This window comes from Siphateles boraxobius, unplaced genomic scaffold (assembly GCF_051911475.1).
Source record: "Siphateles boraxobius isolate OS27281-9 unplaced genomic scaffold, OSU_SipBor_1 7, whole genome shotgun sequence".
NCBI lineage: Eukaryota > Metazoa > Chordata > Actinopteri > Cypriniformes > Leuciscidae > Siphateles > Siphateles boraxobius.
Genome location: NW_027509197.1, coordinates 25,944,654 through 25,971,122, shown reverse-complemented (window position 1 = coordinate 25,971,122; position 26,469 = coordinate 25,944,654). Strand labels below are relative to the sequence as shown.

The following is a 26,469-nucleotide window of genomic DNA, read 5'->3' as shown; positions in this document are numbered from 1 at the left end:
CAACTTCATCTTTCCAGCTGAGTGAGCCTGGAAACTATTTAAACGTCTCCTTGCTATATTTGACATATTTATAATCATTACTTTTGCCTGTTCTTTTTGACAGCTTTTAGGTTATTGGCAGCGCAACCCAGGCTATATTACATGAACGCGTCAGCACCGAAAACATGGAGATGGAGATTTTTTTTTAAATAATCGCACAACCTATTTGATATTCCAATTAAATAGGCTACTCAGTAAGGCTACTCATCCCAACCAACTATTAAACATTTTTTTACTTGTAAGCGGTCTTTTTACATGTTAGTTTTTTTCTGTGAGCGGGAATTGAAAACCAGGAGTGGACTGTTAGCGAAGTGATTACAGAATGCTTAGAGTGGAGAGAGGAATGTGCTTTCGCTCCACTCCAGGCTTTGATCACATCCCCCTCAGCAAGGTGAATACATCTCGTCTTTCCTTAATTTAAGACCTATTCAAACTAAAATTAAGACATTACACTATTTGAGAAATGAAAGCCTATTTACGGCCTTAAAATTATGAAAAGTGAACTTCTTGTGGACAATTCAAATGTCTGGGAGCGCTCTGGCGGTGAAAAAATGTATTACAACTAAATTCAATGCACGCCATTGACGCCACTTAACCGAGCAAAATGTTTCACTCGGTTACGCAATTTTTAACGGTTAATCGGTTAATCGGTTAACCATGGACACCCCTAGTGAACGCCCGTGGCTGCCTCGTTTGTTAGCATTGCTGGACGACAACAGGCTATACAATTACGGTGCTCTACAAAAACATAAATTATAGTTCGCCTCAAAGTTTTTTATTTGTGTATTTATTTAAATTGTATTATTTCTTCCCCAAGCTCATAAAATAAATTTGGGTCGCACATAAATTGACAGGGTCGGTCGGAAACCGGAACCAAACAAATTTTTTTTTTATGCCTGATGAATCTTAAGCCTGTTTTATGCTTCTGCGTCGAATCGACGGCGTACCCCCGCAGACCCCTCTGTGTCGCCGTGAATCTCCGCCGTGGCTCAACGTGCACCTCCAAAAAATTTTAACTACGCATCGAGGCGACGCAGACCACAAGGGCTGTGATTGGTCAGATGCACCGCGATGCAACTCAACCTGACGCAGAACCATAAAACGGCCAGAACGCTGTAGGAGTGACAGCGTAGCTACGCCGTGGAGTTGACGCAGAAGCATAATGAGGCCTTTATTATAGTGAATAGGGATGCTTCTAATCGATCGGCCGGAGATCGATATCGGCCGATAAACACATTTTATAACTCAATCGGTACTCACTACTTGGCCTATCTCACAAACCGATCACAATTTGATGATGTCAAAACGTGAGAAGGTACATGATGCGTGGGAACTTAAATGATTTGGCAGTCACGTCATTGCCGGTGTGGAATTACTATGATGTGTCAAGAAACAATGAAAAGAATGAGCTATTTGCCGTGTATGTTTCAAAGAAATCTCACGTGGAGGAGAATTCTCCTCCAGAGAGATCGCCTTTCTGAAGAGTATGCTTCGCTCGCTCAGTCCACACAGCGCACCTTGCTCAGAACGCCTGCATTGACATGCTGGTTAGGAAATATGTGAAATAAGTAGGGCTGCCCGTGCACGACTAAAGTTTTTTTTTTGTCGACTAGTAGTAGTTAATTTAAGCCATTAGTCTAATCGAATATTTAGATTAATTTAATTACTTTTTAAATTTTTAAATTTACATTTATTCATTTAGCGGACGTTTTTATCCAAAGCGACTTACAATTGCTATGTATGTCCGAGGTTGCACGCCTCCGGAGCAACTAGGGACACATTGGACACAAGGACACATTGGTGTCTCACAGTGGATTCGAACCCGGGTCTCTCACACCAAAGGCATGTGTCTTATCCACTGCGCCATCACCACCCCATGTATACTTAAATACACATGGAAGAAAATACTAAACCATAATGAGCATTATCGCAATATTGCCTGTATTCCGCATATCAAGCGCATGCATAAAGCTTGCCACAAAGAACCGGCAAAAGTAATGTTTATGCAGCATGATACATTTTAATTGTTTATTAATAAACTAGTGTTTTCTGGCTGCAAAGATACAGTTGGCGATGTTGACGCCCTCTTCGCATGTAGTGAACGTGCATATAGAGAGAAATGCACACTTCATACGGATTAGCCTACATAAGCGGAGAGTACCCCATTTCTTATCGATTTGAATTGTTTTTTTAAAAATAGACATTTCACGCTTTCTATACGTTCTCAGGTCTGTGAGGCAAAGTAGCTTATACGCTGAGTTTCGGTTCATTTATAAGACGCGCTCCAGTTCAGGCACGGGTACCTCTGTGTCCTATTATATTGTCTGCTATATTTCGCTTGTTATTTATTAAATCCAGCCAATTTGTTGATGAAACTGATTGAAATTAAGATACAATTTTTACAAAATGAAATTCACTTTAAAGAATGGCTTTCTACAAAACAAAACTTAATTAAGGGGTTAAAATCATGCCTGACCCACTCCAAATGTTCCTGATATATTGGGCATCTTATGATCCTATCTTACTCATCTCATGCAGTTCCCTTTTCATATAATCAACATAGATGAAATTAAAAAAGAACATTATATTATATAAAACTAATATGAAATGTATATTTACATTTTTAAGTTAATTTAAACGTCAGACCACTCCACTTTTATCGTGTGTGGCCTATACATGCATGTGTGCCTGCATATGTGGAGGGGTGCGATTTTCGAATAATAATCGAATAATACCCAGTAGGGATGATTCGCGATCTTCGAATAGTCGAACTGCGTTCGAAAATTCGATCATAAAATTACTTTTTTGAATATCGTTATATTTTCGCGCAATTCCAATGTGTCATAATTGACGGCGCGCCAACTGTCACAGATCACGCAGCAGGGTATTCTCCTGTCGGGAACACAAGGTGTCACTAACATAAATGAAACCCTCTACTGGGCTATAGGATACCAGTGTTTTATGCATAGTGTAAACAAACAACAGAAGAAGAGCACTGTGACCGTTAACTCTGCGCCCAACAGAGGTGGGTAGTAACCTTTACTGTCTATGGTAGTAACCGTCTATGGTAGTAACAAAGTAGGCTACATTTACTTCCTTACGTTGGGGCGACGTTCCTCTCGTTACTTTATTTTAATGCAATACATGCTGTTAAATGCATTATTGCTTATTGTTTTTTTCTTCTATGTTAACTATGTTAAAAAAAACGCCGAAAACATGTTACTTGTTCAATTAATAAACAGTTTGTTTGATGAAAAATCGCTAAAGATGAAATTGGCCTCCCTTTCTGTCATGAGTGTGCGTTTTTTGTGTTTTTTTTTCCAGAGTTTCGAACGATAATTTTCGAATGCCATTTTTGGCAGAAATTCACATCCCTAACCCAGCGATCTTCGAATATTATTTTGCTTGAAATGCCCATCCCTTCTAATGAGTAGCATCGAACTACTCCAATTTGTTCTTTTAGGAGTTTAAATGATTTATTTATTTATTTAATTTTTGTCCTGCTCAGACTTGTATTGGACAAGGTTTAAGTTACATCAGACTTCTCTATTTTAGGTGATTAAATGTTTATGTTGTCCTCCAAAGTTTACTATTGGACAATGTTTAATTAACCTTGTGGGCTGCATCAGACTGCTCCATTTTGTTTGTATTTATCTTTGTCGTATATTAAGTATATTAAGCATCTGTATAGGGATCGGTATCGGCCGATCACCATGACAAGAAATCGGCTATCGGTATCGGCTGCAAAAATCGTGATCGGAGCATCCCTAATAGTGAATGCTTGAATCATGAATATGTATTAAATTACTTGACTGGCTGCTCCAGGAACTTTACCAAGCAACATCTGCATAATAACTCAATTAATATTCACATACTATACCATCATTTTGCTTTAGACGTACATGCAGGATGTTTAAAATTTAGTTTATTCCTGAGGGCAGAGCTGAATCTTCAGCATCCATTTACTCCGAGTCTTTATCATTTGATCAATTTAATGCGTCCTTGCTGAAAAAATTTGTTTCTCAAAAAATAAATAAATAAATAATATCTTACAGACCCAAGCTTATTAATAATATTTACATGCATGTTACAATTTGGAATTTTGTATGTGCTGTGCCCTTCTGTCTTGTCCTTTTGATCTCCCACAGAAACTAACCTTTACACTAACTGGCTACACTGTTTGTGTTTTACCTGCAGGTGTTAATGTGTCATCATTGACCTCTCTCTCTCTCTCTCTCTCTCTCTCTCTCTCTCTCTCTCTCTCTCTCTCTCTCTCTCTCTCTCTCTCTCTCTCTCTCTCTCTCTCTCTCTCTCTTTCTCTTTCTCTTTCTCTTTCTCTTTCTCTCCCTCTCCCTGCAGGTGGGTGCGGAGGAGTATATGTATCGGTATGGAGTATAGTGCCGATTGCAAACTGGATGACAGGGAGTGCAGACAAGCCTGTTGCTGCACAAATCTGCAGTATTCCGTCCTCTCTATGCTTTTACCTCTTACTTCATCAATCAGGACTCTTCATTTCTTGGTTTTTGGACACCTTTTGTGAGTCGCCTTACCCCCCCTCCCCCCTTTCCCCTTTTCTCTCCCTCTCTGTGCTTCTCCCTTGCTCCCCCTTTGTTCTTTCCCTGTTGACCTCTTGATCGAATTTGGATCAGCCTGTGAGCTAAGATGAGTTGGCTGAGTCGTTTAAATCCAAGGGGTCCAGGCACTCGGACCGGTCGACATGCAGCCCCGTCCAGCCCATGCACTGCCGACCCCGAGACCTGCCTTATGGTGTTTGAGAACCACTGGAGACAGGTGAGACACCACATAGGCTTATTTCCCTCATACTCATTGTGCAAATAATATCCTTAAAACAACTGCAGTCATATAAAATCGAGGAAAATCGTGGGGGACCAAACTCACTTTTTGTATTCACAGTATGAAATGCTCCCCTCTGGTAGAAGATATAGAGTCCCATTGTGCAAACTTAATCGGTATAAGAATTCCTTTGTGCCTGTATCTGTACGAATGCTGAATAATAGTTTATCTTAATCATTTTAAATTTGTAAAGTCTTAAATCTATTGTTTCTTTTCTTTTTATATGTATATGCAGCAACATGTAGTCCACAACAATTTTCCTCTCGCGGACAATAAAATATAAAGTATACTACTATTACTAAATTGAAATTTTTGCACCATTCAAATGAATGGATGCCTTTTACATTTTACTTTTTAGTGAGGTGGTAAAAATTATTGGTTAAGAATGATTGGTATGGTTAATACTAGGGGTGCCTCCTTTTTTGCCTCCGATACCGATTCCGATACCTGGGATTCAGTATTGGCAGATACAGAGTACCGATCCAATACTAAAATAATAATTTAAAAAACAGTGCCGAATTACCTAATAAACTGTATCTGTATGCCTCACTGTGGGGAAAAGACTGTGAATATTCTTTTGTTAAAGGCATCAAGCTTGACTTAAACCTTATTTTCCTTACTTTGTAAAACAATATACAGACAAAATATATACTATATAATTAAAATTTTAAGCGCAACTTTTTAATGAAGTAGCAACATATGATAGATTGGACAGAACAACTAAGGCTATCAATAAACTGCCATTGCACAAAAGTATTGTAATATGAAAGGCTCCAATTGAGAGCAGCACGAAACACTTATGCGCATCCCGTGGCGAAGAATGATGTGTTTGAAGCAACATGGAGTCACGGCGCGCAGCGCTTCGCATTGAAAATTTCAAAGCACAAAGGGAAGATATACATTTATTTATTTATTCATTAGTTTGAGCCTTTTAACAGTTTTAAATTTCAGTTAATGTGCGCGTGAAGAACAATTATATCGCTCTCTACTCCAGGGTTGTGACCAAACAAACACCCGGGAGAAAGTAGGCTAACATGTGAAACTCCAGCAAGTTAAATTCCTTTTATGCAAACCATAGACCTTTATCTACAGATCTACAGTATAATAATAGGAAGATTGACTCATCTTGGAGAGATTTTCATCGTGTTGACTGTCGTAACCGAGCGAGACGCACTGTTTGAATTAGAGCTGCACGATTATGACAAAAATCATAATTGCCGATTATTCCCTTGAAATTGTAATTGCGATTTTTAATTATGATTTTCACAATTTATATTGAATATATAGGCATATTATAATGCATGTTTACACAAAAATTGTTAACACACACACAAATACTGTCCCCCTTTACTTAACATATACATAAATTGTAAGAATGACTCGTAGTGAAGATAAACATTAGGACTATGCTAAAGCAATTAAATAGCAGTCCCAAACTAGTTTTTGTTAATACAATGTTGATATGAGCCACCAAAGTCATTTAAAAATATAAAAAAATAACACAAAGTGAAAATAAAGTGGCAATTTTGGGTAATGGAAACGACACTTACCATGGTAAATACACAATACTAACAAGAACTGTTAATGAAACAGCTCCTGGTGAATAGAATGAAAATCATACCTGCATGAAAATCCTTCTCAGCTAACACGTGATTTATTGGTATTTTACTTTTATTCCGTGACTCGCTAATTTACATTGTAACGACGTTGCATGCTCGTAGTTTCTTTTGCACTTTATACAGTGAAGCGATACATAGCGCGCGCCACCGCATTTGCGCGTGCAATTGAAGAGTGCGCGCTACGAGCACAGTATAACGGCTGACAGGACAGTAAAGTCCGTTTTTCTGAGGTGATAGTCTTTTTATTTCAGTGTACACTTACGTCACTGCCTGGTATGTCATATTGGGCTGGGTTTTCTGAAGTAGCCGTGATTCGCCTCTCATAACACAATTATGCTCTAAACACACACACACAGAGTGGATTTTCTTTTGTAATCGCGGCTTTGAACGATTACGTAATCGTGGCATCCGTAATTGTAATCGCTATTAGAAATTCGATTAATTGTGCAGCCCTAGTTTGAATGCTGAATGGAGAATGACTGACAGCCGCAGCGGAGGGAAGTACTTAGGTGAAGATTAATTGAACGACTTAAATCTGTACCTCACATTAAACTATATGTAATGGCTTCAGAAAACTTGGAATATAGTACACAAAAACATTATGGTGCTTTAAAATGTTTTTGTGCCTTTTGTGTTGTATAACAGTAACATACGCACACTATCGGATTTGGATGGTCTCGTCTGGCCGATACCCGATCCAGCAAATATTGTGGTGTTTTTAGAAAGCCAGCTTTTTTTATCCACAGTGGAGACAGTGTCTCATGGTTGCCAGGTTGAGAAAAATGACACTTTGTAGATATTTCTGTATTGCACAAGTGTGAAGCTCTGATTGGGTAATTACATCAAATGAAATCAGGCAAGGCAAACCCAGTTATTTTCCTCTGTAGGCCAGATTAAACTTTGTTCTAACCTATAAATTATATTCTATTAATTAATTAATTAATTTCAGCATATTCCCACTCCGTTTTAAATGCTGTTCTTGTGTTCAAATTAAGCACGGAATTGATACAGAAGCAGCTGACAAGCAGTATGTGACGATGCATCGCTTTATCAATGTATTGAACACAGCCCTAACGTCAATATAGACACCTATTCCTCTTTGGCTCTACCATAAATAGAATTTAACTGTTCCCTGTCTCCCTGTCAGGTGGCGGGTGTGTTGAAACGGAGAGAGACTTCAGTGGGTGGTTGTGCCGATGATCTCACAGCAGTTCGCAATCACACAGATCAGATGCTGTGCCTGCTAGCTGAAGAGAGACCAGCTGGGGGAGACATTGAATCACCAGGTTAAAACACTCTCCTGTGAGCTCGATGGAGCATACATTTGTACTGTTTAGCATTATATAAATTCGTTTTTTTAAATGTGACAATGGATTGTGGAATGTCTGCAGCAATGGGTCCTATTCTGGAGATGGTGGTGGCAGAGAACATACTGGAAGAGTTGGTACAGTGGCATGTGCGCCATGGTCTGGATCCGGACAGCCAGCTAGAGCTGTTGAAACTGTTTGAGATGCTGATCGGACAGTCACATCAACCGCTGCTCTTGCACAGTGCAGTGCTGCAGCCGCTCCTAAGCCTGCTGGGAGCATGTGTGGATCCCCAGCTGGGCTGCCCTTCTGCCCTAGAGTCCAGCCTCGTACTGCTGCTAAATCAGGTCTTTGACAGGCAAATTCTGACACCTGTTTCAATCACATGGAAATTAATTTCGCAACAATCCTTGACAGCCAATCAGATTTAATTGTTGAGTTTACAACTCGGTTAATGGCTTGTACACCACCGAAACTTATCAATTCCATGTAATTTATGGTTTAGGTCAGGGGTTCTCAACCTTTTGCAAGCTGGGCCACCCCAAAGCTGGTTCATTGCAGTTGGGGCCCCCCCCCCTCCTGGCGCCACCCCCACTACACCACCTTGCATAGATAGATAGATAAATAGATAGCCCTAGGCTAGGCTATTATTTTTAGGCCCATAATACTATTATTATTATTATTATTATGAGTAGTAGTAGGCCTATTATCATTACTAGGCTATTACTATATAATTATATGAGGTTACATGCTTTCTTGTTGTTGTTATTATTATTATCATCAGTAGGCCCATTATCATTACTTGGCTATTGCTATAATTGGGTATTGGCACCACCCCTCTGATATGAATTTATGCTTTATTATGCTTATTATGCTTGCAGGTAGGCGATGTTAATGTGAGACCTGAGCCTGCATTGCCTTGCAAAGATCCTCAATTCTTGGCGCTATGTCTGATAAACATAGTCTCAAATCATCCTCGATTTGTGCTACATTGCAGTATTTCTTTTTGAGTGCAGTCATTTTTGAGAATCCTGCCTCACACAAATATGTCGACGCGAAAGGGAGGAGAATCTTCAAGGCATCAATGCTGCCCATAATGACGAAAGAGGGCAGGAGGTGAAGAGTTCCTTCAGCCTACTGTCACTCTTCTTGTGCTCAAATTATTTATTATTTATTTATTAAACAATAGTTCAAAACAAGATGTTTGTTCTGATTATTGTTGTCCATAATTCGAACTTCCGTGCCTCTATATATATATATATACACTATATATTACTATGTATCAATTAATTAGGTTACTAATGCTCGGACACACTCTGTCTCTCTCGCGCACTGACACACTCTGTTTCTCGCACGCAGACACACTCGGTCTCTCGCACACAGTTCGCTTCGATTTTGTCCATTCTGGCGCCTCATAGGCTGGGACTGCTGCGAGAGACTACTAAGAGACTGACCGCGTGTGAGTGCTTTTGGACGGGGGAGGGGCCCACGGCATCACCCGCTGCTCGTTGAGCACAGTAACTGCAGAGTGATACGTGCTTTCGAGTCTCCAAACACCACAAAAGTCTAATAACAACAGTAAAAGTCGCTAGTCGCTTTTGACAAAAAAAGTCGCCAGGAGGATGATTTGTTTGTGTGTTATAATAGTCCAACCACTTCCATTTCACATGGGGTGAATTTTCGTTATTTAAATTTTTTTTTTAAAAATTGGTTTTTATTTCCAACCCGACAACCCCCCACCCCCCGACCACCACCCGTCCTAACGGGCCCCACCGGTTGAGAACCACTGGTTTAGTTTATTAAGTTTTGGGCTGTGGTAGGTAGTAGGTTAGTTTATTTTTTGACAACTTTCTCTTTTAAGGACCAAACATTCAGCAAAATTAGGACATGCGGCTAGAGCTGCACGATTCATTGGTAAAATATCACAATCTCGATTCAAACACACAATCTTATTCCTAAATGACAACGATTCGCCTGTGTCTATTAACCTTTACACACTGGAAGCTGTCCTGTATTATAGATATGAAACCACTTCACAAACAGCCTTTTCAACCAAACAGTATGGATATTTCTGTAGATTCTCACAGAAGAACTGAAATAACAGTTTTTAGATCCTCATTTACAGTTTTTAGTGGGAATAGCATATTTATGTTCAGCCAGTCTCAATCTTAATTTCCTTTTTGTTTGACATATATAAAAATTCACATTCCAACCTGTAAGTTACATAAGAGGAAGAGGAATTGAATAAAATATTCAATTGTATACACTTTTCCAGAAAAAAACAACAGTGAAAGTTGTTGTTGTTGTTGTTGTTTTTACCATGTATTGAGAATGCTTGCATCCTCAGCTCTACAATCAGCGAAGAAACAAAAGCAGATGGAATTAAGTTGGCCAAAATATGACCTCAAATTAGACCGGCAGGGGAAAAACAGCTGTAATGTACAATCATTTCATGCATAATTAGATATTAATATGTGTTTTATAACTGTAAATCATTTTATGTTTGTGTTAGGTATGTGTGTCCATGGTGAAAGAAACTGCCATTTTGGAGTTGTTATTTAAGTGTGGGCCGGTACAGCAGGGTCCCACTAACCTGCTGATCTTCTCACTGTTGGTGCCATTTATCCATCGAGATGGCTCTCTGGGGCAGCAGGCTCGTGACGCGCTACTCCTCGTCATGGCAACCTCTGCCAGCAACCACGCTGTTGCACGCTACATCGCTGAGAACTCCTACTTCTGCCCAGTAAGCATGAGTGTGTGTGTTTGTTGTTTGTGCTTACCTCATCTTTTCTATTCTTGCTTTTGAAAATGTGCTTGTATCCTAGATTATTTCTGATTAAAGGGCAGAGAAGAGTTAGAGAGGCATTCTTTTATTTGTGCATTCCTTCTGTTCTTTTCTTTTCTCCCTGTTAGCATGTCTTTATGAATATCCATTCTGTTCATGTTATGTGCTTTTTTTTGTCTTTGCCATGCAGTTTGAATGTCGCTTGTTGATTTCATGTGTCTTTTAAAGCTGTTTCAATTAGGGATGGGCATGATTAATCGACGATCGATTATTGATCATTAAGAATTTCGTCGATCACGTTAATTTGTTATCGATTATCATTAAACTTATGCTGCTGCGTTGCGTAGTGTGAGTGGAAAGTGAACGTGCTCCCCGGGCTGGTCAAGTTAGCGCGGAGGTACCTGTGCATCCCGGCAACGTCAGTCCCCTCAGAGCGGGTGTTTTCAGCGGCTGGACTGAAGCCTTGTTTAAACTCGACGCGTCCGCACGAGCGCGAAGGTGAGCGCGGCAAAAATGACGTCATTGCGGTATGCGGTGTTTCACAGGCGAGCGCGTCGAGTATATAAACGCCTCGTCTGTTTGGGGAGGTGCGTGCGCAATCTGTGGAGACTCGCGCTGCAGAGCCGGGCGAAAGTGTAAACGAGGCTTGACGGTCAGGTTGCGGTCGCGTCTGACCTCAGATCATGTCATCAACATGCTTATCTTTCTCAACAAAAATCAGTAGACTGGTGTAGAAGTTGTATGTGAGTTACTAGTTATTTTTTATGAGGCTTTGTTAAGTAGCCTAGCCTAATTGATTGTTACAGTAGGTAGGCTAATCTCTCTCACCCTCTTTCTCGACTCCGTTCTTGGATAGTTTTGAGTTACATTTTGACAAAACCTGTCAGATCTAAGTATTATTATGTTTTTGGTTAAGTTATTGTTTAACATGATTTTTTTTATTATTTATTATTTTGGAACAAACGAGGGTCTCTGTTTAAGAACGCAAACTCGCAGCTGCAGGTTCCGTTGCTTTCGAGCACCGCAGCGCATATATCTTCAAGTTTAGCCTAACCGAACGTCCAGTTTTACTGCCACAAGTTGATCATCTTGTAATAAAGACCTAATCGAGGAAAAACGCGCTGTATTTTTGTATTTTCATTGCATTTTTAATTTATAAAAAGTATATAATATAAAAATAAAGAATGAATTTGAATATAAAAATATTAATGATTAATCGATAGTCGATCGTTAATTCTCCCGACGATCGACTAAGAAAATTTAATCGAATGCCCATCCCTAGTTTCAATGGAGACATATAATCCTGTAGTATTTTCGCTGGGTTGCATTCTATTGGCTTCTGTGGAATGAAAAAGGCCATTTGTCATCTGTAGTTGTGCTCTGTGACTACAGTGTTTGTCCAGTGAATGTGCTGCTTTCCTCCCCACTGTCCTCTTTCCTCACGAGAATAATATAAGAGCCTTCATGTGACCCACTTAACACATACGACTGGAGGTCTCATCTAGGACTCCATGCTACTGCAGTGCCTCAGTTTCTTAACATTTCTCTCTCTTACTTACTTTTTCTACTGTGTGTCACATATAGCTATTTTTATGCCAGAGATGCATTAGATCTTGCTGCCAGTTTCTTTGATTGCCTATTTTGTGGCTCTAGGAGACATGGCCAAGTTCCACATATAAATCCAGCCCTGACATGAATGATGTTCTTCAAAATATTTGAGCATTAAGGAGGTGTGGTCACATTTACTGATGTTCAGTGAATTTTCATGTTCGAAATCCAATCATTTCAATAGGAATCCACGCAATCGCTTAAGGTCCTGCGAAGGGTTTAAGGTCATGCAAATATGCCACATTGACAAAAAGAAAGCAGCTTGGTTTGTTAGTGAATTCTGTATGAGCAGAGAATCTTTGCTAGACTTGACACTGGACAGGAAATTTTGCCTTTTTTTTTTTAAACGTATGACCATACCATTATTCCATGTTAAGATGTTTGAGAATGATTAACTGCGTTTGGAATATGGATGGGCATTTCAAGCAAAAATAATATTCTAAGATCACTGGGTATTATTCTATACATGCACACATGCATGTATAGGCTACACTCCAAAGCATGTGAGCAAAGCGGAGCGGTGTGACGCTTAAATATAGGTTAAAAAAACTTAAACATACGTTTCATATTTATGTTTAAATAATGTTATGTTATTTTTTTAATTTAATCTATGTTGATTATATGAAAAGGGAACCGCATGAGATGAGTAAGATAGGATCATAAGATGCCAATACGGGAGACATTTGGAATGGGTCAGACATGATTTTGACCACTTAGTTTTGTTTTGTAGAAAGCCTTTCTTTAAAGTGAATTCATTTTAATCACTGTTTCATCAACAAATTGCCTGGATTCATAAATAAGAAGCAAATATAGTAGACAATATAATCAGGACACAGAGGCACCGGAGCGTGAACTGGAGCGGGTCTCTTAAATGAACCGAAACTCAGTGTATAAGCTACCTGCCTCACAGACCTGAGAAATATATTGATAGAAAGCTTGAAATGTCTACTTTTAAACAAAACAATTAAAAACGAAATGAAATTGGGTACTCTCTGCTTATGTAGACTAATTCATATAATGTTTGCATTTCTCTCTATAGGCGCGTTCACAACTGCGAAGATGGCGAGTCAGCATCATCAACATTATCTTTGCAGCTGACACTGACACAGAAAACACTAGTTTATTAATAAACAATTCATATGTCTCATGCATAATCATTACTTTTGCCGGTTCTTTGTGGCAAGCTTTATGCGTGTGTTGAGATGCGAAATAGGCAATATATTAAAAAACACTCATTATGGTTTAGCATTCTCTCCCATATATTACAATAATTAATTAAAAAAGTAATACATCAATATAAAAATGTGATTAGACTAATGGCTTAAATGAACTACTACTAGTCGACTAGAAAAAAACTTTAGTCGTACATGGGCAGCCCTACCTATTTCACATATTTTCTAACCAGCATGTCACAAAGGGCGTTCTGAGCGAGCGGCCCTGAGTGGACTGAGCAAGCGGCGCGCAATCTTCAGAAATGCACTCTCCGCTCTGGAGGAAATATTACCACTCCGCTCACATGCTCTGGTGTGAGACAATGTGTATCTCCTTCTGTTGTCTGAGAGTTGATTGACAGCTTTCAGATGCATTATTAGCATCGCCACCCTCTGGTTACAAGAACGTGTTACCGCATCATCAGAACCGAAAACATGGGGATTTTTTTTTTAAAGACAATAATCGCACAACCTATTCGATTCTATAATAAAATCAACTAAATGAATATATTCAAAAATCGTAACTCATCCCTAGTTTGGAATAAGAACCATACTCTTTGTTGTAGTATAGCAATAAAAACAAACTTCCTGTGTGTTACAGTGATTGTACCTTAGTTAAGGGCTGTTATTACACAAGGTGAAGCAGCCGTAAACTTAAAAATAAGTTTATTAGTCAAAAAGTTTTGTTGCAAAATCTACAGACTTAAAGGAGAACTCCGGGCAATTTTTAAGTTAATCTTGATCGTTAGACCTTTGTGAGTACTGACTATAGAAAAAAAAAACTAACAGGATTGGTGCTTGCTACGCGGAGCTGCGACCGCGAATGCCCACAGCTCCCACTCAGCTAAAACGGCAGCTATGGGGGCATGGACATAAAGAGCGTTTTTGAGCCTCTTAACAGACACAAAATGCAATTAAAATGTCTGTCCAACATGAACAGGGACCCTACATGTGAACAAGATGCGTTTAGCAACTTAGCCATTGTTTCAACTCACCTAAATAGTCTTTTAGACTGCAAGCTGTAGTCTCGCGCTGCAGTCCCGTGCTGTAGCCGGAAAAGGTAAACAATGACCAGGTGGGAGGAGCGTTGATCATGTGCGACGAGTTATGATCAGAGTTGCTTACAAGTGAAGAAGAAATGGTTCGTGTTTGTGCTTGTGATTGTGGCAACCGAATGCGAAAATATAAGAGCTTAAATTTTCATCGTCTTCCTTTCCATGACCTCGAGATTCTGCAGTTGTGGCTAGTTGTACTTCAACTTGATGTGCAAACTCCCGTAGAAGTACTACGCGCTAAAGATTACCGCATTTGCAGTGAACACTTTGACAAGGATGACTACACACACTCAACACAGCGGGGCCGTTTGAAGAAAAATGCCATTCCATGTACGAAGACTCGTCGCACATGATCAACGCTCCTCCCACCTGGACATTGTTTACCTTTTCCGGCTACAGCACGGGACTGCAGCGCGAGACTACAGCTTGCCGTCTAAAAGACTATTTAGGTGAGTTGAAACAATGGCTAAGTTGCTAAACGCATCTTGTTCACATGTAGGGTCCCTGTTCATGTTGGACAGACATTTTAATTGCATTTTGTGTCTGTTAAGAGGCTCAAAAACGCTCTTTATGTCCATGCCCCCATAGCTGCCGTTTTAGCTGGGTGGGAGCTCTGGGCATTCGCGGTCGCAGCTCCGCGTAGCAAGCACCAATCCGGTTCGTTTTTTTTTCTATAGTCAGTACTCACAAAGCTCTAACGATCAAGATTAACTTAAAAATTGCCCGGAGTTCTCCTTTAATTTGCTGCTTGGCTTCAGATGTGCAAATGCTTTTACATCCAATCAGGTTTTAAAGACATCATCAACTAATGTTTAAAAGGCAGAGCTTGCTTGGTGAACTTTATGTAATAATGTTGGCAACCCCCCCCCCCAGGTACTAGCGACGGGACTGAGTGCACTATATTCATCCCTGCCACGGAAGATTGAGGTACGGGGCGACGACTGGCACGCCTTGCGGAGGGAGGACTGGATGGGCGTCTCCTCTCTAGTGCTGTTCATGAACAGTCTTGAATTCTGCAACGCTGTAGTACAGGTAGCACACCCTCTTGTGCGCTGCCAACTCCTTGACTACCTCCACAACGGCTTCCTGGTGCCAGTCATGGGCCCCGCTCTGCACAAGGTGAACCATAATGAACTGGGTCCTGTTTGGCATAAATAGGACTTTCCATATTCATTCACTATACAATATTGTTTTGAATGGAATTTCTCTTATTTTGTTTTCCTCTCTCTCCCCTTCTGTCTCTGTCTCTTATGGTTCCTCTCAGTCATCGGTGGATGAGATGATAGCAAGCACGGCATATCTGGACCTGTTTTTACGTAGTATCACAGAAACTTCCCTACTTAAGACCTTCCTGCGCTTCATTCTGTTGCATCGCCATGACAACGACACCATCCTTGATACACTACTCACACGCATCAGCAGCAATTCACGGGTCAGTTTAGCAAATGCTGTATGTGGGGTGCATGTATAGATGGAAAATACACTGTTTTGTCAGTGCTGTTGATTATGGAAATATGGAGCGTTGTAACTAAAGTTGCATTTTCCTCCCTCTCTCTCTGAAGCTGTGCATGGTCTCTCTGAGTCTGTTTAAGACATTGCTCAGTCTCAACTGTGAAGACCTCATGCTCCAGCTTGTTCTCAGGTATTTTGTGTGCTTGGGTGTGCGACTCACTTTTGCAAGAGAGCCTACAAAATAAGCTTTGGGTGTTTATAGATGGATTTGGACATTGCATCTTGCAAATTGAAATACTGTCAAAAAATGTGATCAAATTTAATGCATCCTTGGTAAGCATAAGATTTTGTAGATCATATATAAGTGTTTTAAATGTGAAAGGATTATAATGCATTATTAGTGGTTTTATTAGGCAAGTGTCACTATTGCTCACTATTGTGTTTCCAGGTATCTGTTGCCATGCACACATGTAATGCTGAGTCAGCGGAGGGCAGTCAGAGAAACAGACCTATATGGCAAATCAGCTGACAAGTTCCTTTCCCTCATACCAGAATGCTGCCGAATCACTTCAGCACCCTCTAGTGAGCGGGATGATGAACCTGCCTTTTGGGGAAAAGGTAAGAGTAAGCATGCGTCTGGCACATTAACGGACGCAATAGATGTGCTTTTAGACTTCTGAAAAAAACATTGCTGAGGTTCATACCTACAACATATATTTTCTGTCTGTTTTTGCCTATAGTGTTGGGTAGTCCTACTTCAGAGTCACCAGTTCACCACAGACCCAGCACTCCTTCCCGCCTTGCTCTCTTTATTCGACAGCAAAGCTCAGGAGGCCAAGCAAACTCTTCTGGCTCGGAGAATGCTCCCCCTTCTCCTCGTGGTAGTGTTTCTTCCCCTCTTTCTTCTGACAGCCCCATGCACCAACTCCCAGACACTTCAGAAGGAGAGACTGGCTATCTAGAGTATCTGCGTGATGCTCGGAAGGGTATTGAGCTCTGCTCTTGGGCCTGTCGAGACTGGTCGGCACCTTATGATGGAGAAAATCCTTCTCCAAACTCTGTTCCTCCTCCACCTCCCCCTCCTACATCCAACCCCTCCCTCAGTATGGTACCAGAGCATTTCTCTGTAAAGGACCCCGCTCAGCAGAGAGCAGCAGTGGTGGCTGCAGCTCGTTCCGAGTGGAGCAGTTCAGATCGAGATAGTGGAGAGTGGGATGTTACCATCAGCAAGAACTGTATAAGTCTGACACCCCGCAGTAAGAAACGCAGCCTTCTTCCCAGCACTATACCCCTACAATCTTCTGCATCAATCTCTACAGAAATAACAGGTGCTGTGGAAACCGTGTCCCAACACCCTCATTCAGCACCTCATCCAGCACTCTACAATGGGATGGGGAAGGTGGAGTTCACAGACAGTGTGGATGAGAGAATGGAGGTTAAGAAAGTGAAGAGGGAGTCAGATGTAAATAGCGGTGTGGTTGAGTCGGGAATGAACGGGTCGATGGGTATGGGCCCAGTCGACTTCAAAGATTTCCATGTTGGATCGGCACTGAAATCATCTCAGGTGCAGTTGAAGCCAGATCTGCAACATCAAACCTCCGTGCCCTCCTCTGCACAAGAGTGTCTGCAAACTGAGAGCCAAAGATTGTCTCCTGTTTTTGGCTTGACAGAGACCTCCACAGTGCCCAGTGACAGCAGGGCTCCAGAGTCTGTAGAGCGTCTGTTTGAGGAGTTGCTGGAGCGGGTGCCGTCAGAGCCATTGCCTGGTGACTCGAAAGGCCAGGGAATCAGCATTGAGGCTTTCCACCAGGAGCTGAGGGAGCTGGAGGAACGTGTAAGAGAGAGGAGAGTTCTTTCACACAGCTCGGAGTCCTCCTCTCGGGAATCCCGCACTGCTCCTGCTCCCAGCCTGACAGATGAGGACTGCCTTCCAGCGGAGACTGAGCAGCGCTCCAGTGAAACAAAGCCTGACAGCTCTACCACTGGGGTATTTAGCCCCGCACGACCCCTCGGACAACCTCTTGCTCAACCGTACACAGGTTCTCGATATAGAGATGACCAAATTAAAGATTTGAGTGCTTATGTTACTTGTCCAAGTTCAGCAAGAGCTAACCATAAGTCACTGGTTCCACTTCTCCCTCTGTGTAGGTCCATTTATAACAGTCCTGTTCAGTAAACTGGAGAGTATGATGCAGAACTCCCTATATGTGAACATTTTGCTGACGGGCGTTGTGTTCCAGCTGGCCTGTTACCCTCAGCCACTCCTACGCTCTTTCCTCCTCAACACCAACATGGTGTTTCAGCCCAGCATTAAATCGCTCATACAGGTAATGCGTAAAGAACAAATATGACAAATAAGATCAGCTTGATATGATACGATACTGCTTGATACGAAATATGCGATGACTGAATCATTCTCAGTTGCTCTTTTTATTGGTTTCTAAATTTTCTGATCAAAACAAAATTTATTTTATTTACTCTCTTAAAACATGATCCTGGTTTTATTGAGAACATTTTATTGGTGTACATTATTCCAAAGAAAACCTTTCTTCAAATTAGTTTTCATAACTTTTTCCACCTTTCTCCAATTCTTGCTGTTTTATGTTGACTGAAAATCTTTATTCGTTTTGACAGCTCAAAAACGGCTTGTTTTATTTTGGCTTGGTTTGTCTCTGCCATTTTTTTTCTTTCTTCTAGAATTAAATAATATTAATCGGTTTAATGTTCTGGGGTGAAGTTTGAGTAAGCAATTAATTTACAATTTGATTTACTGAATTTGATTTGACTGAAACGTAAATCCATTGCATCAAAAGCAATATCCAAGATGTTGGTTTTACTTTCACTTTCCATTTCTCAGGTACTGGGATCAGTAAAAAATCGTATTGAGGCATTTGCAGCAACACATGAGGATTTCCCTGCCCTGTTAAGAAAGGCTCGCCGCTTTCTGGTTGCAAGAGGAAAGTTAGACTGGTCCGACTCACCCATGGGAGTGCCCAACCTCCGTCGATCAGACTCTTTAAGTAGGTGAATAAGAGGCAATGAAAACTCTCAGAAACAAACATGAGAGATCATAGTTTGTGTCTTCTTGTAAAGATCAGTTGAATACTAGATGTTTGATACGACATGTTTTTGTGATATTTGCTTTTGTAAAGGATAATGTACAGTTAGTTGGTAATTATGGCCTTAAAAATAATGGAAAATAGAAATTGCGATAAGGCCTAGTGTGATTATTGAGCTTCAAATGGCTTTGGTTGAATGTGAGCCCTGCATTATTCATAAAATATTTTTTCTGAATATTATTAGAGTTTTGGTTATGCAATAAACTGTATGTGGCATTTAATTCGACATAAACTCTTGTGGCTTCTCTGGCTGCCTGTCACAGTATATAGATTTTACTAATATAGGCATGATTATCTTTTTATAATCTTTCTTTGAACATATTATTATTGTATCAGCAAAATCCAATATTGATCAACCTCTAATTCGTATGCATTTCCATTTTTTGTGTATATATTGAGTGTCTTGAGTGTCTATTTTAAATTTTAAGTTACCCTGTTTTGCAATTGAATGTGTGCCACAGCCCGTTTAAAATATACATGATTTATTTTGAGATAGTATGGGTTTGTTCTGTATAGACATAGAATATTGATTTTATTTGTGCAGGTCTCAAAAAAAGGTTAAGTCCTAAATTAAATTTTTTAAACTCTGTAGATACCCTGTTGAGTTCTTCTCTCTATCTGTCCCACAGTTAAAAGCCGAAAGCCATCTCTGGGCGATCTTATCTTGAGGCACACCAACAGTCCTACGAGAGCTCGACATGCAGCTCAGTTGGCCTTGGCCCACGTGAGAGATGGAGGGCAGTCCCTGCACAGTGCTTTGTTCCGGGGTGGCGCGGCCGGTGGGGCTTCCGGCCTGGAGAAGCAGGCAGAGGCACTGAGGGTGAAAAACGCAGTCTACTGTGCTGTCATTTTCTCAGAGTTTCTCAAAGAGCTCGCAGCTCTTGCACAGGAGCATGCCGTAGCCCTACCCTTCCCACCCAGTCAAGGCACTGAGGAATAACACAAGGCCAAAATTTGTTTCCAAATTTCCACCTCTTTTTTCAAAATTCTTTTTTTTCATTGGACATGATGCACTCCAAGAGACAGGAAAATCAATTGCTCATGAAGGTGAAGAGAGGTCATCTCTTGTTAATAATCTCATGTTCATAATGTATTTTTTTAATTGTACAGGACCATTTATCCATTAAGCTTTAGGAAATTGTGCATATAAATCTTGTATATAGACTATATAAAATATCTATGTGTACTGTATAATGATTTTTGTACACTCAGAGACTTGCATCTTTTAAGCTGGAGGAATTTGGTCATAAACTTGCACTCCCGTCGTTTCTATGTCACTTCAGAGAATAGCTGAAGTAGATTCACTACACACGGTTCTTTTAAACTTTTATGGGTGCAGAAGTGTCACTTACATTTTAGCAATGTCAGGTGGTTATTTTGTTTTTTATAGAGTATAGGTCTGTAAGATCACACCAATATATATTGAAAATAATCATCTGGTCTTTTTTAAAGGATGAGATGTCAGATTCCATTTACCAATCGTGCGCTGTGGAATAAGTCCTCAGTATTGCAACAGGAATTTCCTCTTTACAGAGACATCTCTGAAAAATCAACAATTGACAAAATTCCCTACATGTTCTTCCAATCTCTAGCACAAATCTTTTTTGTCCAGCAGCTTGAGTGACGTTAGAGCTTGTAAAAAGGGTAGAGGGTTAATTTCCTGAGCCTCTGTCCCAATAAAATTAAGCATTGATGGACAGTTTGCATTTTAAAGTTTTAGTTTTTATTCTCGGTTGCAGCAGCTCATTTTCTACGACAGATTTTTGGATGAGTTTCTGGGAAATGCATATGGTACATTTACCCAGCATGACTTTACATATCTTCTTCAGTATCTGGAAAGGCACTGATTTTTCTGCCCACAAAGATCTCCTCTTGGATATTAGCGTCCCTTTTGGCGTCTGACTAGGTGCTAATGTCTTAGTTATTTGACTGGTATGAGCAAAGAGAAGCTTGCTTAATTACCTGTCCCTTTAAGGAGTGAGCCAAGTTATGTGAATCATAAGCCATCTTAGTGTTGAAACCAAGTGTTTTTTCTTTCTTTCTGTCCATTACTTGATTTTGCTAGTGTTATGGAGTATGAGCGAAATCAGCCGTAAATTGTGCATTGTGGAAAAACCGCCACAAAACATTTGAATTTTTGATTTGTTTATTAATGATACTTTAGACAATTTAATTTTTGGAATGGAAGTTAAGGACATGCATGTGCATTTGTTTTTAACAGTAACTGTGTCTGTGTGTGTGTGTGTGTGTGTGTGTTTTTACTGTATGGTTTTTGCCCCTTGTTCCAAATGTGTCTTAGAAAAAGTGTTGCTGATCTGAAATCATCCATTCAAGAGCTCTTACATGCGTAAGCCATATGCGCATTACCTGAGTTAGGCTACTTAATTTTCGTTGCATGCGGTATTCTTGCTGCTTCACTTGTCTTAGTTTTGTTGATTCGGTTCAATCAAATATCATTTAAGGCATGTTTTTCTATCACTTTATATAGATAGCAGTTTATTGAAAGTCTTTTTTTCTGGTTACCTGTAGCTGCTGAATTGTCAATGCATCTACACCCAATGCATCTACACCCGATGCACATCGTGGCCCATCCGTCCACAGAAGGTCTGTGTGGGACATTAGTGGGATGATTCTCTGCTTTTGTTGATATCTGAAATGTTTAGCATGTAAATAACATAATGTTAGGCAGAGTGTCAAGAAAAATAGTTTTTGCTCACATCCCTGAAACACTGTCTGTGTGGGTGAGAAAGATAAAAAAGGAAGATAAAGAGCAAGAGGTTAAAGAATGAAACGGTACATATATGTTAGTGGTCAGTTATCTCTATGGAGACAGTGGAAATTACACAGTTTCTAAGTTAGAAATCAAATAGGCCTATACAATTTATGTGTGTCGTAAGATACCAATGCACAAGAAACGCCCATTGTTTTGAGGATGTAAATATATGCCTGTTGTTGTGCAGATAGCATGTTTTTCTTTTTCTACATACATGTATTCAAGTGTTTATGATTTTGAAAAATCAGGCGCTCATTGATTGTTATTGGAATGTCTTTGTTTGATCAATATACATTGCACAATTTTTTCTGTTGATTTTTTTATGTAATTGGTTTCCTCTTTTTTCATTCTGTCCATTTGTTTGAATGAAACGTTGATGTTGACAAGGACTTCTGTGGCTTGTTATCTATGCAAACTGGTTTCTTTGTTTCTGAGTAAGTGAAAATGGTTAAAGTTTTTTCAGACAAGCAAACTAAATTTGCAATCTGGAACCCCACTTCAATAATTTACTTATCCCTTATCTATTCAATAATCTACTGGACTGTATGGAAACTCATGCAAAATAATGAATGTTGTCAAAATATTTTTCTATATTTAAAATGGAAGAGGAAAGTGGAACTGAATGGAGATTTGAATCAACCTTCAAAGACAAACAAACACTAAAAGGGAATGTTTTTATTAATTTATAAATGTTTTACCTGGCAATACCTTTGGTTTCTTGGTCTTTTTTCATGAGTTTATAAAGGTGAGATCCTCTGTTTTTATTTATGGTTTGAAAAGATGTGATTGATTGCAAATACATTAGACATAATGGTCAAGTATGTATGTGAAATATGAATGATCACATTTCCTGATTATACACTTTCAGCCTCTCTCTTATCTGTTGCTCGGACTTCAGGAGAATATTTTTTCTTAGATGAATGGTCTTTATAAATAAATGACACTGAGTAAGTTCACTTTGGTTGGTGCATAGACTGGTTTTAAGCTGATTTGATGAAACCTTAAATATTGTCAGAACAATGACCCAGTTCACTCTGAGCCTCCATGCTCATTATTGAGATTCTGTTCCTGCCCGTATTGTTATTGTCTCCTCCCCATCTTCTGATAGAAGTCTTGCTCATCTTCACTGGATCATAGGCAGAGGATGCTGCTACAGGCAAGAAAGACTTCATGTCTTTCATAAGCATTGGGTCACATTGGGTAGAAGAATCTTGGGCCTGAAGATTTGTTAGTTTTGGGTCAATAATGGGGGGGAGAAAAAAAGAGTATTGCATAATTACATTTTTCACTAAATTAATAAATAAATACTTAGCTCAGATTTTCAGCTTTAATAGTAATGAATTCTTGAATCCGCATATTATAATGATTTCTGAAGGATCTTGTTACACTGAAGACTGCAGTAATAGCTGCTGAAAATTCAGATTTGCAATCATAAATTACATTTTAAAATATATTAAAATGGTAAACTTTTTACTGTATTTTAAAAAGACTTCTTTCAAAACCATTTTTTAAACCTTACCTCAAACTTTTGAACAGCAGTGTATACGAAATTAAATTCTGGTATATTCACGAACACCCAGGTTCAATTATAGATTAATGTACTACCCGAACTAATCTGCAATTCAACCTAATGTAATGTTGAATAAAGGAAGGCATAAACTAATCAATATCTTGAAATGCTAACCATGGTCATGAAAGAAGTCATGCATTAATAATTACCACCTTATGTAGCTACACTTTAGTACATGTATGATAGTTATTGTATTCATTAACACTAGGAAAATCTGGTTCAAATGGGTTCCTTAACAAAGACGTGTAAATTAAACCATTTGAATTATCACACTTTTGCTCTCAAACACATTTGCAGTTTCATAATGAACATAATTGGATGGAGCTGGATTATTGCACTTCAACATTTACACAGATGATCCAGTGAGATGCAATCAACCCCCTTTAAATTAAAATATATTAAACGTGATCAAAGACAAGGTTTGCCTCTTCACATGCTTTGTAATTGAGCCAATTTATTTATACATGTTAATTAATAACAAATGTACGTTCGATAGTTAAAGTGGCCATTGTTCACATGAGATTCTAGCTGTATCTGATGAGCTTGTTGACTTGCATTCACCATTTCATGTTGAAGTGTTAATCAATCTAGTTCATGATTACTTATGTTATTTATTAAGTGTAACTTGGCCTCCTGAGGTGATATGTACATGTGCATAAAGCAAGATTATTAAGATTACCTTACCCGTAGAACCAACAAGATCTTCTATTTGTACTATGGTCTTTTACAGTCTCTGTGCTGTATAAGAAGTCTTGATTAGTTAAATGCTCTTCATAGATGTACAGTGTGAAGAGAACACTTTGATATACAGCCAAAGGTCCTCAAACTCCCACAGGCTTACCATTTTGTTGATTAGACTAGTAGTGACTCATGGAGCTGGCTATCCAGTAGCTGAAATTTCTCTTCTCATGTCAGATCAGTCTAGTTAGTTAACGGGAAATTGTTTTTCCATGAGTGCAGACCAGTGCTTCATTGTTCATTTTTATGTAAATAAATGCATGATTAATTAAAGTTTATTTCAAAATAAACTGGGTCCGAAAACCAGTCCGTATCTGGTGTGACCACCACTTGACTCACGCATTGCAACACATCTCCTTCGCATAGAGTTGATCAGGTTGTTGATTGTGGCCTGTGGAATGTTGGTCCACTCCTCTTCATGGCTGTGCAAAGTTGCTGGATATTGGCAGGACCTGGAACACGCTGCCGTATACGTCGATCTAGAGCATCCCAAACATGCTCAATGCGTGACATGTCCAGTTAGTATGCTGGCCATGAAAGAACTGGGATGTTTTCAACTTCCAGGAATTGTGTACAGATCCTTGCAACATGGGGCCGTGCATTATCATGCTGCAACATGAGGTGATGGTCGTGGATGAATGGCACAACAATGAGCCACAGGATCTCGTCACGGTATCTCTGTGCATTAAAAATGTCATCAATTAAATGCACTTGTGTTCATTGTCATAACATACGCCTGCCCATACCATAACCCCACCGCCACCATGGTCCACTCGATCCACAACGTTGACATCAGCAAACCGCTCACCCACACGACGCCATACACGCTGTCTGCCATCTACCCGTACAGGGAAAACCGAGATTCATCCGTGAAGAGAACACCTCTTCAAAGTGCCAGACGCCATAGAATGTGAGCATTTGCCCACTCAAGTCGGTTACGACGATGAACTGCAGTCAGGTCAGGCCCCGATGAGGACGATGAGCATGCAGATGAGCTTACCTAAGATGGTTTCTGGCAGTTTGTGCAGAAATTCTTTGGTTATGCAAACCGATTGTTGCAGCAGCTGTCCGGGTGGCTGGTCTCAGACGATCTTGGAGGTGAAGATACTGGATGTGGAGGTCCTGGCCTGGTGTGGTTACACCTGGTCTGCGGTTGTGAGGCTTTGTGTGGCATTGTGCTGTGTGATAAAAATGCACATTTTGCCTTTTATTGTGGCCAGCCTAAGGTACACCTGTGCAATAACCATGCTGTCTAGTTAGCATCTTGATATGCCAGACCTGGGAGTTGGATGGATTATCTCGGCAAAGGCGAAGTGGTCACTAACACAGATTTAGATTTAGAACAATATTTGAGAGAAATAGGCCTTTTGTGTACATAGAAAAAGTCTTAGATCTTTGAGTTCAGCTCATGAAAAATGGGGGCAAAAACAAAAGTGTTGCGTTTATAATTTTGTTCAGTGTATATACAGGTCCTTAATTCTCAAAAAATTAGCATATTGTGATAAAGTTCATTATTTTCCATAATGTAATGAAAAAAATTAAACTTGCATATATTTTAGATTCATTGCACACCAACTGAAATATTTCAGGTCTTTTATTGTTTTAATACTGATGATTTTGGCATTCAGCTCATGAAAACCCCAAATTCCTATAAAAAAATTAGCATATTTGATCCGACCAATAAAAGTCTAAAAAAATTAGCATACCATGAAAAGGTTCTCTAAACGAGCTATTAACCTAATCATCTGAATCAACTAATTAACTCTAAACACCTGCAAAAGATTCCTGAGGCTTTTAAAAACTCCCAGCCTGTTTCATTACTCAAAACCGCAATCATGGGTAAGCCTGCCGACCTGACTGCTGTCCAGAAGGCCATCATTGACACCCTCAAGCAAGAGGGTAAGACACAGAAAGAAATTTCTGAACAAATAGGCTGTATCAAGGCACGTCGGTGGGAAGGAAAAAGTGTGGCCAAAAACGCTGCACAACGAGAAGAGGTGACCGGACCCTGAGGAAGATTGTGGAGAAGGACCGATTCCAGACCTTGGGGGACCTGCGGAAGCAGTGGACTGAGTCTGGAGTAGAAACATCCAGAGCCACCGTGCACAGGCGTGTGCAGGAAATGGGCTACAGGTGCCGCATTCCCCAGGTCAAGCCACTTTTGAACCAGAAACAGCGGCAGAAGTGCCTGACCTGGGCTACAGAGAAGCAGCACTGGACTGTTGCTCAGTGGTCCAAAGTACTTCTTTCGGATGAAAGCAAATTTAGCATTTCATTCGGAAATCAAGGTGCCAGAGTCTGGAGGAAGACTGGAGAGAAGGAAATGCCAAAATGCCTGA

At 40.0% G+C, this 26,469-nt stretch overlaps 2 protein-coding genes across 6 annotated transcripts in view; one reads left to right on the top strand and one right to left on the bottom strand.

Annotated features, from left to right (window-relative positions):
* LOC143723295 (ladderlectin-like) overlaps window positions 1–26,469 on the bottom strand; it is a 259,996-nt gene that overhangs the window by 181,380 nt on the left and 52,147 nt on the right. The window lies entirely within an intron of this gene.
* Window positions 4,483–22,527, top strand: fhip1b (FHF complex subunit HOOK interacting protein 1B). 4 transcript variants are annotated; one of them, XM_077216248.1, is made up of 13 exons: window positions 4,483–4,575; window positions 4,731–4,830; window positions 7,660–7,798; window positions 7,904–8,166; window positions 10,332–10,562; window positions 15,352–15,597; window positions 15,743–15,910; window positions 16,041–16,120; window positions 16,379–16,548; window positions 16,671–17,969; window positions 18,079–18,257; window positions 18,788–18,950; window positions 19,679–22,527. In XM_077216248.1, the coding sequence occupies exons 1-13, from the start codon at window positions 4,514–4,516 to the stop codon at window positions 19,987–19,989; spliced, it is 3,411 nt and encodes a 1,136-aa protein (XP_077072363.1). In that variant the 5' UTR covers window positions 4,483–4,513; the 3' UTR covers window positions 19,990–22,527. The 4 variants fall into 4 exon arrangements, with proteins under 4 accessions (XP_077072363.1, XP_077072366.1, XP_077072364.1 ...); XM_077216251.1 differs by having other exon boundaries at window positions 18,788–18,954; XM_077216249.1 differs by lacking the exon at window positions 4,483–4,575 and having other exon boundaries at window positions 4,590–4,830.